This window comes from Branchiostoma lanceolatum, chromosome 8 (genome assembly GCF_035083965.1).
Source record: "Branchiostoma lanceolatum isolate klBraLanc5 chromosome 8, klBraLanc5.hap2, whole genome shotgun sequence".
Taxonomy (NCBI): domain Eukaryota; kingdom Metazoa; phylum Chordata; class Leptocardii; order Amphioxiformes; family Branchiostomatidae; genus Branchiostoma; species Branchiostoma lanceolatum.
This window is the reverse complement of record NC_089729.1, coordinates 6,360,785-6,380,105: the sequence shown is the minus strand read 5'-3', so window position 1 is coordinate 6,380,105 and position 19,321 is coordinate 6,360,785. Positions and strand designations below refer to the sequence as shown.

Sequence of the window (19,321 nt, the reverse complement as noted above, 5' to 3'; positions counted from 1 at the left end):
GTGCGCCGTGGCAAAAGGTGATGACTCTCCCGGCCAGAACTCGATATCTTCCCGCCCAGACATAAAAGGAGCCGGGAGATTACGGGTGCAGATAGCTCACCCATCCCTCTCCCTCAGAACCCGCCCGCGTTATCTAAATCATCGCCACTTAAGAGCAGGGGGAATGAGAATGGCAAACACGGCTTAAAAGTGGCGGTGGCGTATCGTAGCTGACCAAACATGAGGCTTGACAATATGAAAGGGCGGGCTTCCCACCTGATGTGTATTGATAAAACACCGTAATAAGATTTCCCGGGCAGGCCTGATAAACGTTAGGAAATCCGAGGGTGGGGGAGGAGAGGGGAGGTGTGCATGAGGGTCGCCTCGCTGATTGGTGAGGGATTTTGTGAATCATCCTCCCGGAAAGGTCACGTGTTCTGGCGTACTATAGAACTACGTCAGGGCCGGAGTGACGAACCAGTCTAGAGTTACGACACGTCCTCGACGCAAGACAGACCCACGCCGAGACACCACATTATTTTATTGAGGATTCGAACCCACTACCTGCAGTATTCGGTCACAAGGCCACGACTTTGCTGTTCTTTCTTCTCACAGCGTTTGTAGCGAAAGCTAGTGGACACGTTGGTTGGCAACTTCCGGTATTCTGACAGCCTTCGTCGGAGACCAAACAGTTTTCACATTGACAGTTGAACGCCGGGACAAGTATTTTCCCTGTACCACAACGAGTCAACTGTTCACCTCCAAACAGAAAGGGCTTTTTTATACAAATCTCGAGAGAAAGAAACTTACAATGATGTACGGTTCGTCACCGATCCTTACCTGCTCCGTTCCTCGGATCACACCGTACCCACCACCGCCGCCGATCTTCTCCAGCGCCCCTGGCTTCCCCACCCCGCCCGCCACTACTCTACAGACCGCCCCATGGCTCCAGATACCTGTCAGGGTAGGTTTTACAATACGTCTTGCCAACTACTGACACTGTTGAATAATTTGCTCTGTTCATCGTATGTACGGCCGCATGTACACATTCAACTTCATCTTCAGAGTTAGCTAACGAGCCTGACACTGTGCATCTGACTTTGCATATGGTACGCAAACCTTGGAAAAAGATGCACTTTGTCGAACACTCTGGTGTTCTTAACATTGTTCGTCCTGACTTATAATCTTGCTGGTCGACATGTTTCTGTCTTAAAAGGCTATGTTACGCATGGCCGTATTATTAGTTGTATATGCCAGAACTGGACCGTACGCTACACATCTATGATCTATCCCTGGAATAAAGCATGAATGTTAACCCTACTGTTTTGTATTTCCCACCGCCAGGCGCCGTACTCGCCGCCGGTGCCGTACGTGTACGAAGGCCAGCTCGTCCGCGACATCCTGCCGACCGACCCCTGTAAGCAGGCGCTCCTCATGGCATCTCAGGCGGCAGGACTCACGGGCGTCACCGACTACCCAGGTGAGAAAACAACCTGTACGCAGGTGAAGAAACACCTGCAGTAGTCATAGAATAACGGCGTAATAGTTTGTACTTTATTTACCTAATCTGCCCTGCATGTTATGAATGTCCCAAGAGAAATGAAATGTTCTATTTGTCGACATGTTTTAAAGTGGCCAATTCATTTCTATGTAAGAGGTATGAACCCATGCATATGTCGCTGTGGCGTAATACACGTTACCAGACTATTTCGGTAAGGCCCGGAAATTCCAGAAGGGATAGGAAAAGACATAGGTGTACGACATGCCAGGTGTAGGTGACTTACAGAGTGTTAGGTTCACTAGAAGAGCTCATACACGAGCTATGCCAATAGTTAAAGTAACATAGTTTGTCATAGGAAGTATCAAAAGCATTCCCAGCTTTCAGTGTCTACGCGTTTAAGAAAATAACTCAATGCAATCTGAATGAACTGCAGTTCCGCCTGTTTGATAGCTCGGACGTTTTTTGGAGGAGGGGTGTTGAAAATCTAATATTTCACGACTGGAGTGGTTCTCATTAGAAAGAATTAGTGCTGGCGAAAACAAGGGACGTAATCGACGAAAACAAATTTGACATGGAGCTCAAATCACTTCCCCCCGCCGTTCTCTCCGGGCAGAAACACACCTATCAAAACTCGTGGGAAGTTATTCCATTATTGGATCACACAGATTCGAGGTATGCATCTTTGTCTTTTCTAATCAACAAAAGTATGGCTGGACTTTACTAGGATTTCAGTACCACATCGTCTTAATGACGTACAAACTGATGAGATTAAAGTCCGTACACAAGAAGAAATTAATCAAACGTACAGGCCGCTTCTTATGGGTTTTATCAAGTGATTCTAGGACCATTGTATACGTATGGTCAAATCATATACCTACACAACGTATGAACAGTTCGTAAACTTTTAACAAACTTTATAATTCGTTCTGCGGACCAGGATTTGCATGTGTCTCATCTCATGATCATATAGGAACGTGTAACAGATATACTTCACTCATTTTACCACGCCGCCTAGACCACATAATTATGGTATTACAAATCTATAAAGGGTACTTAGTGTCAGCAGTACCAGTACTGGACCCGAGGGCAGGTAGTTTTCTTTAGTTCTCCTTCCCCAAGCTCTAATACAATACCTTCTGGCCACGTAGGTGGCCCGAGGAACACAGTGGTTTCGTGCAAGCGCTCTTAGTAACGAGGGGGTCAGTGTGTTTGTGGTAGGTTTGATAACTGGTTTCACTAAATTGTTGGAACAACAATGCCTGGGGCAAGGGAGGGTCTGGAGAGAAAAGAACACGAACCATTGACGTACAGTTTACCAAAATAGTACTTTCGCGTACCCCTAACTATGTCTATTGATGCAGGGACAATGCCTGGCCAGTCGTACCTGCCGTGGCTATTTACGGTTAAAGTAGTTAGATATGACAAACATGTTACCGGTGTGTGTATGGTATTCGTAGACGGGCTGTCCAACTATCTGACTACATTTGTCGTTAAGTGAAAAAAAGTGTGAGTTTACCAACAAAGCACGGAAGTTTGTAAGTCTCTGTCCTCAAAGGCGTCGTAACTTTGTCCTGAGACGTTGAAGGTTTTATTACCAAGAACTGGCACGTACATGTAATTGCTGGTATCAATAATCAGTAAAGCATCTGCTTTACGACGAAAAACTGAAACCATCTAAAAGTGAAATTTAAAAGATGACTCATAGATAAAACTTGCTGATACCGACCGACACGAAGCGAGAAAATTCAACTAGTTATCAGGTTTTAAAAATGGACAAATTGACTTATTCTCATGACCAATTGAATCCTATTTTCTTGGAAAAAACAACGATTATCTTTTCCACTATCTGCGGTAAATGTAACGTGTAATTTTCCTCGTGTCTAAACACGGCTCGGCTGTATACTGGCCTGGGGCGCGGAAACTAAACCAGATAACCTGAACAAAAGGAAACAATTTGTACCAGTCTTTTCCCACGATTCTAGCAGCGCGCGTTCACGGCAGGTACCATATGGTACCGACATTTTAGTCGCCAGCGTTAGATTACTCTCGCTCTATTATTTTGTCATTATTGTTTCAATATTGGCATACCTAGGATAAAAGACAAGCATTTTCTTTGAAACAGAACAAAGAGCACATATTGTTCTTGTGAAAACGAGCATCGTAGTGATAATACGGAGAACAGGTGTATAAACGGATGGGAAATGTACCGACCGCGAATTCCAACGAACCGGTTTAATTATTCATGGTGGGAACGTTATTCTGCGCAAATTGAATGTCATTTCAGACATGACACGATTTATTTTTCCATATGCATACAATATCAGTCCCGTGGATTCTTTTATGTTGATACAAAGAAAGTTAGACCCTTGTGTTTTAACAATGTCAATGGAGCTCAAAAACAAAATAATGTAACTTTAATGAAAAATGAACTCGTTTCGTTTGATTTCAGACACAAAATGTTAGAGTTCTTATTCATTCGACGTTTGCCATTGTCTGAAAAACGCCCTGTGCTCTAAAGAGACTAGTGAGCTAAATTGAGTGGAAGAACTCTAAGCTATCTAGGATTGGGAATTGATTTGTTTCCAAGCATTTGGATATTTGTGTTTGGCTAGCCACGTTACAAAACAGAATAGAAGCTGCATACTAGAATTGCGGTGTCATCGTATAGTTTTGGTAAAAAAGGTCTTAATTTTCTAGATCTCAGTAGTGCGGCAACGCGTTCGGGTGGATTTTGTGCCGCACTTTGTATTGTGTATGGGCGGGAAAGAACTTCAGATACACACACAAGTGTGTTGGTACGTACATAAGGTCAACTTGAGTATGTTTGTGGTTGCACTTAATTTACTTACGCCCTCAAGACCGCGGGCTCTACAGGAAAAACACACACGCACACAACCGACCTGTCGAGATAGTGGTGTGAGCCGATTAAACCGTTATCACAGGTACTTCACGGCCCTTACTGCCCGCCACAACACTGATCAATGCACACCGCAGCGCTCATAAAAGTTGGGGAAGTCTGAGAATTCGTCGGAAACAGATAAATATGTCACGTCGTGTACGTCGTCATGATGAAAAATCAAGTTAGAAAAAGTTAAGCAACATATATACTAATATTTGTTCAATCGTGGTTGTCTTGAATTGAAATAGATTTCCCGGATATCTTGGATCATCTTGGGAGTAAGCCAGACAGCATTTTGTATAGGACGTCGAGGCAAGGGTAAATGAGTACTGTTGTCATACCGAATGTCAGTCAAAGACATCCTTTACTTTCCTACACAAAAAATGTTTGGTCACATGCGAGTTGCTGACATGCCCGTCTAACTCGTGCGTTCGTTTCTACCTCGTTTACATCGTATGGCCTGCCCCTCGCCCCATAGCGAAATATGCACTTAATGTCTTTACAAATAGCTTGTAAGTGTTATAACAACAAAACGACGTCTCACGAATACTTCTAAAACTATTGTCGGGACAATGGCGAACACCAGCTTGTTCTGTCTCCTATTCACGTATGTTTGTTGCCCTTGCGTCGGAACCACAATGCCGGGAATGTTAGCAGAATGTTGGGCAAAGCGGACGACACAAAAAGGAAGCTATGGTTTGGATGTTTGTAGGATGGTTGAGGCCTATTTTTGACAGTAAGCCTTGTCGCCTTGCTGTTGTTGAATATATGCCTATGAGATCCATAAAAAACGCTGTCCGTTGACCAACCACTGCCCTGAAAATTGTGTTGTTCTGATTAGTGATTTTATGTCATATTTTCTACGGGTTTGGTTACATACATAAATGTCTTACATCGCTATAACAGACAACTATGTACGGAAACATTCTAAGGGTTTACAGCAACGAAAGATTGTTTAAAAAATACTATTTGCAACAAAACTGTATGCACACATTCTTTTTGGACACCCACGAAAATACGTACTTAATACGGTGCAATGGGGGATCGCTATCTCTGCGTGAGATATCACTGCGCGATAACCTATATCTGTCAGGCGATATCGGCTTGTGATAAGGCGAGTCTATACAGCAGTAAATAACGTGGCAGACGGGATTAAGGCGCGATAAGTGAGCTACAGATACAGATACACACCGGGCAGGGGAGATACCGCCCGCCAACGCTGTCTTATTAGCAAGGGATGATCTTTCGCGGTACTCTGGGCTGTGTCGCCTTTTTGACACATGGACGTTTTAGAACCATTTAAACAAGCCTTGTAGTTTCTGACTCTTTCTGTGAAGTACTAACTAACATTTTCTGCAGTCTAAATTGATGGAAATCCATGGCCATTACACTAACTTTAATCAGTCAATAATTACAATATAATGTGAGAAGTGTTAGTGCTTTTTGTGGTACGTATAGTATCCATACTGTAATTGTATTCGACGTTCTTTGCTGTGGGCTTAATTTGTATCCCGTATTGAGAAGACAGCGGGTTCACAAGATACAGGCTTGTGCCTGACTTTAGTTCTATCATATCTATGGAATGGATATTTCAACATAAGATCGCTCCCCATTCCCAAATGCATGTGTTCCGAGTTTCCAGCGGCCCCAGTCCTGATTGAGAAGGATTAGGGTCCCGCCAAGTGTCCCCGGGTCCGTCGGCGGTACAGACGAAAGGAAGGATAGGGGCTGACAGATTTCGTCAAAGAGATACACAACTATCGAGTCAACCCTACCGTAGGGATATCCAACACCTGCTCTTGAAGACAAGCCTGTTTTAATAACCATATGATTCCCCATGCCCAAATATTAATATAGTGTGACTTAAACGGCCTTTCATACTCAAATCATAGCTTCACATGGGATCTGCTATCTAACTACAGGGCAGAGAGACGTAGAGGTCTCTTGAGAATGAAACAGAAAAAGGTCGAAAAGTCAAGTACAGATTTTGTGGAGGTTTCTAATCTGTCACTAATCCCTTCAAAGCTGCCACTACTAGACGCCATGATGATCATGACGGTAAGAAAACCTGTCGGCATGTACAGGACGTATCATGGAAGGGGTAGGATGCTAGGGTAGCACTTGTTTCTGATGCTGGTCACAGATACGTATGGAAAACCACCGGCGGTTCAAAAGGGGGAGGCTTTGGGGTTCAGAGCCGAGAAGCAAGAGCCAGGATTAGCCCCTGAAGTGCACTAAATCCCTCTTCACTACTGATCCCCTTCTAACAACCTCTGATCCGACAGACGGCGGGACTTTGAATCCCTCCGCCACAATACATATCATGGAGGCAGCGGGCTTACGGCGGCACAAGAACCAGGGGATCGGGATAAAGGATACAAGTGTAGTCCATTAAAGGGCATTGTCCTTCCCTAGCCACGGGTCTAGATTATCCGGATTCGTATATTGCTAGCAAGCTGAAATTAATCCGACAGACCTTGTCCTTGGTGAAAAAGAAAACAACAACAGAAACAACAAAAGGAACACTAACCAGACATAAATGGCGTGATATTAAGAAGGCTAGGCCAAGGACTGGGATTCTCAAAGGACCCATTTGATTAAAAAGTATAAACATCATAACATTTTCTGATTACAAGGTATGTCATATCTTGCAATTATCTTTTTGATTATTTTGTTTCGAAGAAACATAGACGATTGTTGCTACTTTTGTTGCTAACATGCAATATTTCCAGAACAAATGAATTGTCAATAAAAACGGTAATATTTTTGCAGGTATAAAACGGTATTTGGTACAGGTGTAACTATTTGAAATAAACATGCTAGCCATTAGATGCGGAACACAGTCCTAGCTGTATCACTGACCACCAGACACGACCACGTATGCCGGTAGCGTTAGGTAGCAAATTCAAACATTGTTATCCTATGTGTTCTATGGATAATCCCTACTCCATTCCGATCAATTAACCCTCCCCTTATCGACCAAATATTGTCCCAGACAGTCGGCATCTTGTCTCTGACTCTGTGATAAAAACTACGTCTGAGAACGGCGCGCCTGGTTCTTCCCGCGACACCTCGCAAACTTTCGCTTCACGCCGAATGCGAAAGAAATTGGTCCGCAAACACACTCAAGATTTCGGTAGCCATTTTGTAGGGATACTAGTTGTTTGTTGATTCGATTTGGATCCATTTAAAATGGACAAAGAAAACTTTTTTCAGTGCGTCAGTCATGCTCAGAGTTAACGAAGGAAAGTATAACAATGCGCCTTCAAAATAGGCGTGAGGTGTGCCCGTCTTCTGAAACAAGTACTGCTAGTACACTTACAATTCATCACCATATTAAGGATACGTATTAGGCGGTTGTGTCTTGGGCGTGCGCAGTTTCAAAGTCCCCTATGAAAACGTCCGCGTTACATCTTGAATTCTTGGAAGTTGTAGAGTTCGGTCCTTGAGAACAGTGAATCTCTCCTGGTCTCAATTTCCCATCCTTGTCTTGGCTCTATCTACCTTAACTAAGCCCGATGCACCCACAGATAGTGCAGTGTCTCTTAAACGTCAGCTCACTTAACTACCGCCGCCGGAAAGATGGGTATCTTGTCAAAATAGTAGAGATAATCGCGTCTGAATTGAGTGGTTGTGAGGCCTAGTTATCCGACCTTATAGCGATATACATATGGAAGACCTGGTACTGAGGTGTCGTCACGTATAAGAGGGCCTTTCAAAAAGAATAAGGAGTGTTTGTTTGTGACTTTTAAAAGTTCAAATGCAATGCAACTTAAGGATGTATTCATAGTATGAATGTTTTGTACTCATAGATACAAGGTGCTTGAACCTAGAAGTTTTCCCAGGAGGCGGGTCATTTAACTTTTTTGGACAGTGGAAATCAAGATAACTACAAATCTACTTGAACAGTTAAAAATTGATCACTGACTAAAAACAGTGCATAATTCTTGGCTACTCCAAGAGTACGAGTGTGTGAGTATTGTACTGCAGGAAGGAAATTTGATCAAAAGTTAAATGCCTGAAACGGTCGTCCTCCACCGTTCCCGGTGTGTTGTCTAACATGATGATATAACGTTACTAGTATTACGTTCTGCGGTTGATTCTATTTCTGTAATCATTTCTCAATAGTGGGAACGCCCTCGGGTGATCTGAGACTCGGACAACTTCCACGTAATCAAAGAGCTTAACAGTTAATGTCACGCCTTTCAGCAAAATTAGTCTAATCGCGTTTCGGACAAAAGGAAGGTTTTTCTAATTTCCTGATTGATTTTTCACTGCGGAACCAAAAACACGGGACGGTCGGGAAGGTACCGAAGCAAGGTACTTCTTCCGCTCGGTGAATGGAAGCCAAATCTGGGCCTCTGATTCGACTCTGATAACGCTATTGGTTTAAACGCTGGTGGTTGTTTGGATAGTTATGGCAAGGCACTTAATGCTTTCCCTTTGAACCATTTGTGTTCTAGACTGATGATACTTATAAGGACACAAAAATCACACAGTGATAAAAAAGAAATCAGTAGACTAAACAATGTTTTGAATACACTTTTTATTGTACATGTATAACAGGGATCTTCAATGCTTATCAATTCTTCAATTGCATTTCCATTGAGTAGAAGTCTAAAGACCAACTATTGACGTGATCATTCCTAGCCATGAATACATCGAATGTTTTCAAAGACTTTTGTCAGGTTATTAGTGATCTGAAATCTGGGTTAACGTGAATATAAGCTTTCTGTGGCGTCATTCTCGGCTGCGTGCGGCTGAACGTTGCTTGTTTGTTTGCCACGCCGTACTATTGAAGCAGCACACATACCTGCCTTCTCACACACAATGCACCACCTGCCGTATCTCTTACTACACAGGAGTTCCCACCGTGGAGAGTCTTCCGATACTACCAACCAACATTTGTGTTACATCAACGTATCACCATGAGCCCCTCACGGCGTGTAACCACTCACAAAAGACCCACAATTAACTACATTCCATCTCTTTCTACAGTATGACAAATGAAGGGGTATCTTTTACCCATTAAGCCTTGTTTTCTACTGGTGGACTAGAACACGTGTTCCCTAGTTTCCGCTAGTGTAATCGCCCAGGTATTCCAAAACAAAGCAACCAGGTACCAAAACAAATCTGAAGTTACACTTGATTCAATCACCTCGACTTCAAACAAGTAATAAAACTCTGGGGTGCACAGAGGGCTCGTTTGGAACATGTGTTGGTCGCCATTTATTGGTGTAGTGGCAACAGTGTTACTTAACAAAGGCGCTGGTACAAAGGAAGGGACTGGGTTACCGGCGATATAATTCTCCATGCCCGAACGTGATGTTCTGCAGCCGACAGGACACGAACATATGTTTCCTACATGTAACGGGACCAGTGTTGATGTTACAATAAAATGAAAGAGAGGAAGTCAACAGAAACAAATACGATTGTGGTTGTGATAATGAACTAGTTTGTGGTTGTGATAATGAATGTCAACTGTACGTCGGTAGAGTTGTTGCACTTGCAAAAGGCAAGACAAGGGACATTTATGGCCAAAATCATGTGTAGAATTGATGAAAAAAAGACGAGTGAGAGTACTTACCTAAAATGTACTTTTTAAATAAAATACAACATGTCCACACGCTTTTGAATACTTTGAATCGGCATTCAACGCCATTTGCCACCATTGCTGTGTCGCTGGTTTAAAACCTGGAAACAGTTTTTCGCTTAGTTACTGACGAAAGACAGCGGATGCTGTCTGAAACGTCTGACCCTTTCCAAATTTCATCCAGTAGCTTGAGTAACTGTTACCTTGCGGATCGCTAGACATTTAATTCAGTAAACAAACAAATAGAAAACAAACCTGCAAGCATCAAAAGTACATTTCTGTTCTCTGTATAGACGACTCGAAGCCGACGAAGCAGCGCCGAAGCCGCGCGAACTACAGCCAGTGGCAGCTGGAGGAGCTGGAGAAGGCGTTCGAGACGACTCAGTACCCGGACATCTTCATGAGGGAGGCGCTGGCGCTCAGACTCGACCTCATCGAAGCCAGGGTACAGGTGGGGAATCTTTTCAATTCTACTGTTTTTTTCATACTTAACTCGTTAAATTGTACGTATTTTGTAAACTCCAAGCAGATCTATCGGTGGCAAAGCAGTATCAAAAGAGCCAACTGTGGCTTTGGATACTAGTACCCAACTAGTTGGACACTAGATATGGATACTAGTTGGATACTAGTTGGGTACTGGTTGGATACTAGTTGGATACTAGTTGGATACTAGTTGGATACTAGTTGGATACTAGTTGGATACTAGTTGGATACTAGTCGGATACTAATTGGATACTAGTTGGATACTAGTTGGCCCTTTTGATACTGCCTTGCCATCGATAGATCTGCTTGGAGATTACGTCTGTTGATGTGTCACTGGATCATATACGTTTAGTCAAATCGGCTATTTTCTAACATTTGTAAACATGCCAACTATATATTTTCTTTCTTCTTTCTCTCTATCGCTTTCTTTCTTTCATTTGGGTCATTAAGATACACTAAGATGACAAAAGAACTTTCCGCATTCACGGGTAATGTCTTCACAATAAACCAAGACTTGGGTCCTGTATGTTCCTTTTTGTTAAGTAACTCGGACAACAACAGTATAGAGAAGCAAGCTCTAGATAATTACTTACAAAGGAACAGATTTGTTGTGTTGACATAACCACGGAGTGTACATCGCAAAAGACACAAAAATGTTCGCAACCACAATGAAAAACTTGCAAGAATGTTAAAAGAATCCTGTACAACTCCAACAACAATATATGAGCTAACTGCAGTAGAATTTCCCCCTTGTTGGAAATGATAGTTTCAGCACCAGGTTGGTATTTCTGTCATAGCTACCAATGTTAAATGGGTAAACAGCTTCATTCTACAGCAGTCTGTCTTTAAACTCTTAGCAAGTTTTAAATTGCTGACAGTAAATGTTTTCTGAGGACGAGGAGTTGTCTTGACCCCCGAGTCTCAGCTCATTAAGAGACAAAAGCGTGTTTTACTTGCGGGTTTGTGTTTGGTGCTGACATAACGTGATGAGTCATCGTCCTAATCATGACCGAATATGAGGAGAAAACAATGTCGCCGTGTTTGTTACCCGCGACGCCCAAAATTACTTCAATTCACGAAACCATCCCAGCTATGTATCGGCTTTCTCCGGCCCGGACTTTCCCACATCGCGGGGGGACCCGGATCTTTCACTACCTCGAGATTGCCGAAGTCAACTGCCTGGCAGCGGGGCCTTTAAAGTGGCGGCCGCATGTTGATAGTGTTCGACACGGCCTGCACGAGGCCCTTCCTCCATGAGGATGAAATTTGTCTAAGGAGGGTTTTAAACCAAGGATGAAGTCACCGCGTTGTCTTCAGGGGGTCTGAAGGAACTGGGAGAATCTTATCAATAGACAATAGAACTTTCTATCATTACTTCTTTTGTGCGTCTTCTAGATAGTAGACATCCTTAAGGCTTCTTGGACGGCTCTATGTGTATAGGTTACAATCACCCTAGGAAACAATTGGAACTTCTGTCGTATCACACATCGCAATCTTTAAGAGGTGTTTTAAATGTTTTCATTGCTCCTTTCACAAGAAGCAAATCGAGAAGAGGAAAGCATACGCCATTTTCTTCAGGGTCTCTTAAAGCGCAAGTCGGCCGTGCGTTTTCTCCCTATTAGCGGCGCTCGCGTAGGCAGAGCAGAGCGGTCTGAGCGTGACAGGATCAGAGGAGCAACTTCCGAGGGTTGGACCGACATTTCTGCGGGATGACGTGACCTGTCTGTCCAGGTGAAGTCTGTACGGCAGGAGGTCTCCAGACTTTCTCAGACGTACAACGTTACACCGCCCTGTCCTGCTCTTGGACTTCCAGTCGACCATGTGCAGCTGGTGTAAGAACATCTGAGAACGATTTGCCCACAACGGTCTCCTGGCTTGCGCATGAGCAAGATATGCTGCATGGACTATGAAAAGTGCACAAGAAATAAAATATTTGTGTAAATACCAAATCTTATCAACGCGAAAACATCCCCAGATCTCCAGTTCATACCACAGAACAAAAATAGCTAACGGAATTATGCTGTCAAGTTTTGCCCACAATGAATGAGAAAAAATTCTGTCCCCAACTATGAGCGTGCCAGAAGACTCGACACCTTGAGTTGTCTTACGGATCATCTCCAAGTATTCCCGAAAATATTTGTCTATTTGTGGTTGAAGTCACGCGAGAAGAAGGCTGCCACGGCTTCGAAGCTATGATAGCCTCTCAAAGGGTGTAATTGACTCAGAAATGCGTGTTTGTGTTCTTACGCTGACTCAACATTTACCACTTACATCGCCAACAACACCGCTCGAAAGCTTTTGCGAAATCTAGCAAAATGGTTGCCCTCTTTACAAAGAATGTTTTGTCAAATTGCCCGACTTTCTTGGCTTTCAAGCAAGGACGTTTGAAGAAAAAGCTTAATAGCTTTGCGCGGTGAATAGCAGAAGTCAAATCGAGCATGCCTACAGGTGTAGGGTAGGTGCAGGTGTTGTACTCTGTCGTCAAGTAATATCAGCCGGCTACATTCCGACAGAAAAACTCATCACTGAACATTTGAAGAAATCATTTAGAAATAAGATATACGCCAAACTATCGGGAGTATAAAGAGCATATTGCAGCACATTTTTTTTTTTTTTTTTGGTGTCCGTAAGAAACTTTTTTCATCAGACTTACGTTCAAATTCACATACGTAGTCGGGTGCGGATTGGGCAAAACTTAAAAATGGAAAAAACTTCAATTTTGTTGTCGTTTCAAACGGGATGTTGCCACATTGAATGTTACAAACATGATTTCACAATGAATGTTTCAAACGACAAATGTTCTGTTATTTCATCGCGTGACATCATTGTTCCAACTGCCCTTCCAAAAGACAACCAAGGCGCTTTGCTTTCTGCAGCTTATCCTAACAGTCTTGAAGAAAAGATGCTTCTGTCTTTAAGCGGTGCTTTTGAAGGACCCATATTGGGCGTGAAGGGCTAGGAATGTGCCAAAAAGGGTCTTAAGAACGTCTACAAGTGGCTGTCGATGGCTCAAGAAGCCTCAAGTCTCTAAACCTGCTTGTTTACTGGGGATGTTCTGTGCAGTCGACATGGAAAACATGTAGAATTGGTTCTCATGGGGTCCTCTACTGTATCAACATGCGGCGGTAATTTTTCATGGGAAATAGCGCCGGAGCATTCGGCATGGATGCAGCTGTACCGGGCTGGGTGATTCTCTCCTACTGTCTCTCTTAAGGATGCGTGATGTTTTGATGTGCAGATGCACCTTACACCTAGTCTCTACCAGACTAACCGCGTCGGCTATAGAGAGAACATTTGCCGGGGGACTTTGGCCATGGAGGATAACATTCCCATCATCCAGGGTTGCAATATTTGACCCTATCTCCATAGCCGACTCCCTTCCTACAGTTGACTCTATTTGGCCAATTTCTACTATTTTCCCAGCGACCCGTGGAGACTGGTAGAGTCTACCTTACACCCCCTTTCCACTAGAGGCTGCGACCGCGCTGCGACTCCCAAGCGACCAGATTTCTCAATGAATTTCATGGATAAATGACGAATTTTTTTAAAAGGTTGTGTTTTTTTGTAAATCACACTTCTACATCTTACATCATATTCTAATGATGAAACCAAGGGTCACGCAGATCGATTTTTGTCGCCGCACGGTCGCTCAGCGAGTGTCGTCAGGTGGATATTAGATTTTACAGGCAAATAAAAATGAGCAGACCTCTAGAAAAAAAACCTGAACGGTTCCTAAGCAAAGATTTGATTCAACAGTTCCGGAAAATAGTTCTAAGTCCTAACTGTTTGAGAAAGGATGGAAACATCAAAGAGATGTAATCAATTTCCCATGTTATGACTTCATGCAAAAACGGCCTGTGTCAATAGACTGTCATGGGAACGAGACGCGATGGTCAGGTGACCACGGAGAACCATGACAGCGGGGCTGTAAACTGGGGGCGAACTGTGAGTCCACTTTGTTGACAAACATAAGTATCATTGGTATTATGCAAGTTCATGTGCTCTTCCGCGGAGGGGGGCGCATTTTGGGATATGTCCTCAAATAAGACAATGACCTTCGACTGCAATGAAATGAATTGTGATCTTTGTCAGCTTTTGTAAAGTAAGGAATAATACTAACATTCTCCTTCTTTTTGTATTGGGAAATTTCTGTTCTTGAAATCGAAAAGACTCTATGGGATGAGTATGCCCATCCGGTGAAACGATGATGGCTCCAAATTCGTCTGTAGTCATTTCCTCCCCACTTAAAACCTGAAGCTATGCGAGACACGCCGATTGGGGCAGCAGAAAAAACAACACCGGGAGTTTGTTTACTCCAGATTGTCCTAGTTTACCTTTCCATTACTTAAACTGTTACAACCATGGTCTACTTACGGATCTGGTCTAACATAGCAAAAGTCAGACTCCATATATGAGCTTGTAGTGTGGGAAAACCCTTTGTTCACCAAAATATGTAAGCTTTCACCCTAAAGTTATTAAAAACTGTCCAGCGTCATTTGGTGCATATTGATGTATAGTTAAAAGTTATGACGTCAAGAGATGCATGGAAGGAACATCGATCCGTCTTTAAGTGCCAATCAGAGTGTTTTTAAAACACCGTCTTGAGTTGCCACTAATGTCGTCCGGAGTAGGAACGCTTGGTTGGCGCTGCGAATTTTAACATAGTTGGACACAGTTGGCGTCCCTTACACCGAAAACCTTTCTCAGTACATGGCGCCACTGGTACTGAGTATTGAGTGCCGAGTTTACTACAACTTCTTGATAGCTAATTACGGCCGGCGTCTTTGTCAGGAGTACAAAGTGAGCCACAAATTCTTGCACGGTGCGAGGGAAACATTAGCACGATCACCTGGCGCCCTTTTGACCCCCACCGAGTCGAATCGAGTGCAGGTAAATGTGATACTGTTTTTACCACGGAGTAAACAAGAGGTTTTACATGAGGTGGGACGTATTTTGGCTAATGGAGCACAACTCTATACAGTGTACACCGCTTCTTAATGGAGACGCACAACGCCAGCTTGTTTTACGTACACATTGTTTGTGAAATGCTCTTAATATCGAGGTATCATACGACATTTGAGCTGGTATCTTTCAACGGCTTGAGTACTGTATATGTATATTGCTTCTAATTGGTAACCCCACAGTTTCTCTCAAAACGCATACAGTACAAGGAACTAATTTTGCAATAGTAATTCTATTTTAAAAAGTAATCATATACTGAGACTTAGAAGTGGGCGCACTAAAAAGTTGCGATACAAAAACGTCTGTAAGGTTTCTACCAAGGAACTAAGTGTCTGTCTGAGTTACGACAGACGCACATTACGTCATACATGTAGATGTACTTCCTCCTAATGAAACCTGAAAGCTTTGCGTGCAAACTCTTCTTGCCTTCTTTGTTGGCTGTTTTTCTGACATAATACTGAATGGTAAGGTGTGTCCTGCCCGGTCCATACCTGGGATGCCTTCATTAGTTGTTGTTAAATTCCCCAGTCGCCGGGAACACAGGCCGAGCGTTCTGGGTCGGGGGCGGCGCACCGGGCCGTACCGCCGACAAATTGACCAAAGGACGGCGTACTCCGAAACAATTTAGCATCAAAGCTTCATTCTTCTCTCTCTTTTTCTCTCTATCTTTTTCCTAGTTTGACACACAGACCTACGCCTGAATTTGTCTTATGACGTTCTTAATAATCTCTTTTCCTACGTCGATCACTTTCTACACTTTCCGCCCAATTGGTTCGAATGTGATTCCTGATAAAACGCCTTGCGGTTATCTTCTAGAGCCTTTTAGTTATCCCTTGTTTACAAACAGCCATTAGACGCAATTCGAACTTTTCCCCGACAGTCCGCTTCACCAGTTTTACCCGTCTCCGTCGGAAACCTTAAAAAGAAAAGGAGATGTCTTCCTTTGTTTCACCAAGACGATCCGCACTGTCTTGACCCGTTCCCACGAAACCGAAGAAACCCAACCCCGCCCCACACTAAGCCACAGTAACCATTAGTTACTTCCCGGGTTCTTCCAGCCCGACTTAAGTTGCGTTCTTAAATCCAGTCTGTCATTCCTTCTTCGGACCCAATCTCACTCATACAACAACGCTGTCAATATTAGTAAACTCTCAACTTTCATCAACCCCCCTTTTACACTTTCTTAGATTTCATCTTTCAATGAATCACTAAAACGAATTCATCTTTCTTCATTAACTCGTTTGAGACCTGTACACTTTAGTTAAGGGTATTACGGTTTAACATGCGTTTGTAAGAAATAAATTGAAAGGGTTTGCGTGTACTTAATTGTGTTTCTAAAGCATTCCACGACCCGTGCTCACTCTTTGTGGGGTAACAGGAACTTGTAAAGGAATCCCGGTACATTAGCGCCCGGAGTAGCGACCATTCCTGGTCTTCAGGTTACATTGTTTGATTGGAAAACCAAGAGGAAAGCTACGGGTCGTGAACTCTGCTTGTAGGAACTCATGTCGCCGGGAACTGTTTATCTGTGATTTCTGAGATGGATGGATGAACAAGAGGTAGAGCAAAATGGGAAATCACATCACTACATTCACTTCTTTCTACCGTAATAATAGTCTAACCTGTTACCTCTGCTAGATTTAACTTTGATTGTATTTCTTAAGTCTTCAAAATTGTTCAAAACAAATTGTTAAATCCACCATAGAATAAAAAAGACACCGATAGAAACTTGATCAGCCAAAGTGATCATAACTACTTGTGCTTTTTTGTAAGTATTACACAAGACACCATGCAATAGCAATAGGTAAGTGGTCAGCTAAACAATATATTCTGGAATAGAAGATCGTGTGTTAATTTGTGGGACTCGTTTTTAAAATCTTTTCATTCTTGCATTTCTGCAGGTATGGTTCCAGAACCGTCGTGCCAAACTCCGTCGTCAGCTCAAACTTCAAGGCAAGGACCCAAAAGAGGCACTGAAGCCTCCCAACTCCAACAAGAGCAGCGAGGACATCGACATCAGCGGCAGCGACAGCGACCCGGACGAGAAGTCGGAGTACAAGAAAGAGAAGCCGAAGTTCTCCTGGCCCGGGATGAGACCGAAGGGAGAGCCCGAGATGGTGGCGCCTCCCTTCGCGGGCGTCCTGCAGGGTCTGCCCGCCGGGAAGAAGGAGGCGCTCGGTGGGAAGTCTACGGGGTCGAACCACGAGGAGGCCGGTAGGAGAGATAGTAGCATCGCCAAACTGAGGTCCAAAGCCAAGGAACACTTGGCGACCATCGAGGCCATCTGGACGGAAAGGAGTGACAGCGAGAAGGAGGAAGAAACGAGTTCAGACTCTGGGAAAGAGAACATTGAAGTCGACGTTGACGTTGAGAGTTTGTAGTTACATTTTCCTTTCTCCAATCTCTCGTCTTAGATTTGTAGCGCACTTCTGTTGCTATTGTAAAAACATTCAATTTGTACCCAGCTCCCATATGGTATGTTAGCGTAGAAGATGTTTTTATCATCACGAAGTGCGGGTCACTCTCATAGAAGGAATATCTTTTTTAAACATTATGATAGTGACATTGACGTTGTTTCTTGTACCCAGCTAGTCTAGGTACGAGCAAGGCAGAAACCATTCTTTAGGTTTACTAACAATAACTCACCAAACCCCATGTAATAGTCCCTTTGTTTTGTTGTAGCAGACTGGGGGACCACTCGGTTTTCAACGATGTAACATGCATGCATGTATGTTTGCATGTAAATGATGTATGTATGTATTTATGTACAGTAAATTGTTTTACCTTTCCTCTCGCTTCAATGGAAATGCTGAGCATATCTCTGCTTTCTTAACATTTATACAGGACTAAACCATTTGATGCAAAACCGTGCGAGGACTAGAAAAATACTATCGCAATCTTTTTATGCCACACGGTATTTGGTGAAGTTCAGGAAAGAACGGCAATGCGCAAATTGGCAATAAGATTTTCATTTTGTTTAGACATTCATGTCTTCAACATATTGCAATCTTTTCCCTTCTGTGCAAATGTATACAGCAGTAGAGGAAAATCGTTAAGTTACAGTAAGCACATCTATTCGGATGTACATTATTGGATATAAATGAACCCAATAACTATTTTATCAAGGTAACAAACCATTTCGTTGGACTTTATTTTGTGTTATGTTTTTGTTTTTGAGTTACAATCTTTGTAAATAGTTGCAGTATCTTTGTGTAAATATTTGCAGGAATAGTTTGACGAATTTCATGTCAGAAATGGGCTACACACTTTTGTAACAGAAGTGCCAGCTATGTTATCACATTCAAGAATCACGATGTCTGCCTATTTCATAATTCATAACGACAACGGCTATGTAGGTCGAATGAAGATCGCATTTCCCAACCAAAGATTTGAATAAAGAAATGAGAAAGTTTTAAAGTGTCTCAGTTTCCCTTCTTAGCCCACTTCTAGACCACCCGGTAACTCATCTCTCTAGATAAAGAATCAGAAGAAAATGGGAAGATAAAAATCTCAGCCGGCTGTGTGGAGAGAGTTGTGTGTAGAGTGTAGGGTTAAGGTTGGCGCGAGCCCGGTCGGTCGTGCATGAGTTGTCTTGTTAAGGCTCCACGACAAAGGGAACAATCACTCGTTACTGATTTATTGAGGATTATTTTTCTTAGACGATGAAAAGTTGTAGCTACCGTAAAATTGAAGTTTAGCGTTATCTCGGAAAACAAGTGTGCAAAGAAACTATATATATCCTCAACGCTGACGTTCAACTGAAGAATATGTCTCATAATTGTTCATCAAATATGCACACATGAATCACTTGTATCGTTGATGAAGGTTAGACATCTACTAGTAATAAGATACGCCAAAAATAGTTACTCAAGCAACTGGATAAAATTTTGAATCACTTGTATCA

The 19,321-nt window shown here is 43.0% G+C and overlaps 1 protein-coding gene across 1 annotated transcript; it reads left to right on the top strand.

The window, feature by feature from the left end:
* The first annotated feature begins 349 nt into the window (after positions 1-349).
* Positions 350-18,834, top strand: LOC136439685 (retinal homeobox protein Rx1-like). The gene is made up of 4 exons (XM_066435206.1): positions 350-943; positions 1,324-1,459; positions 10,266-10,423; positions 17,319-18,834. Exons 1-4 carry the CDS (start codon positions 791-793, stop codon positions 17,796-17,798), a joined length of 927 nt encoding a protein of 308 aa, XP_066291303.1. The 5' UTR covers positions 350-790; the 3' UTR covers positions 17,799-18,834.
* Positions 18,835-19,321: the final 487 nt, after the last annotated feature.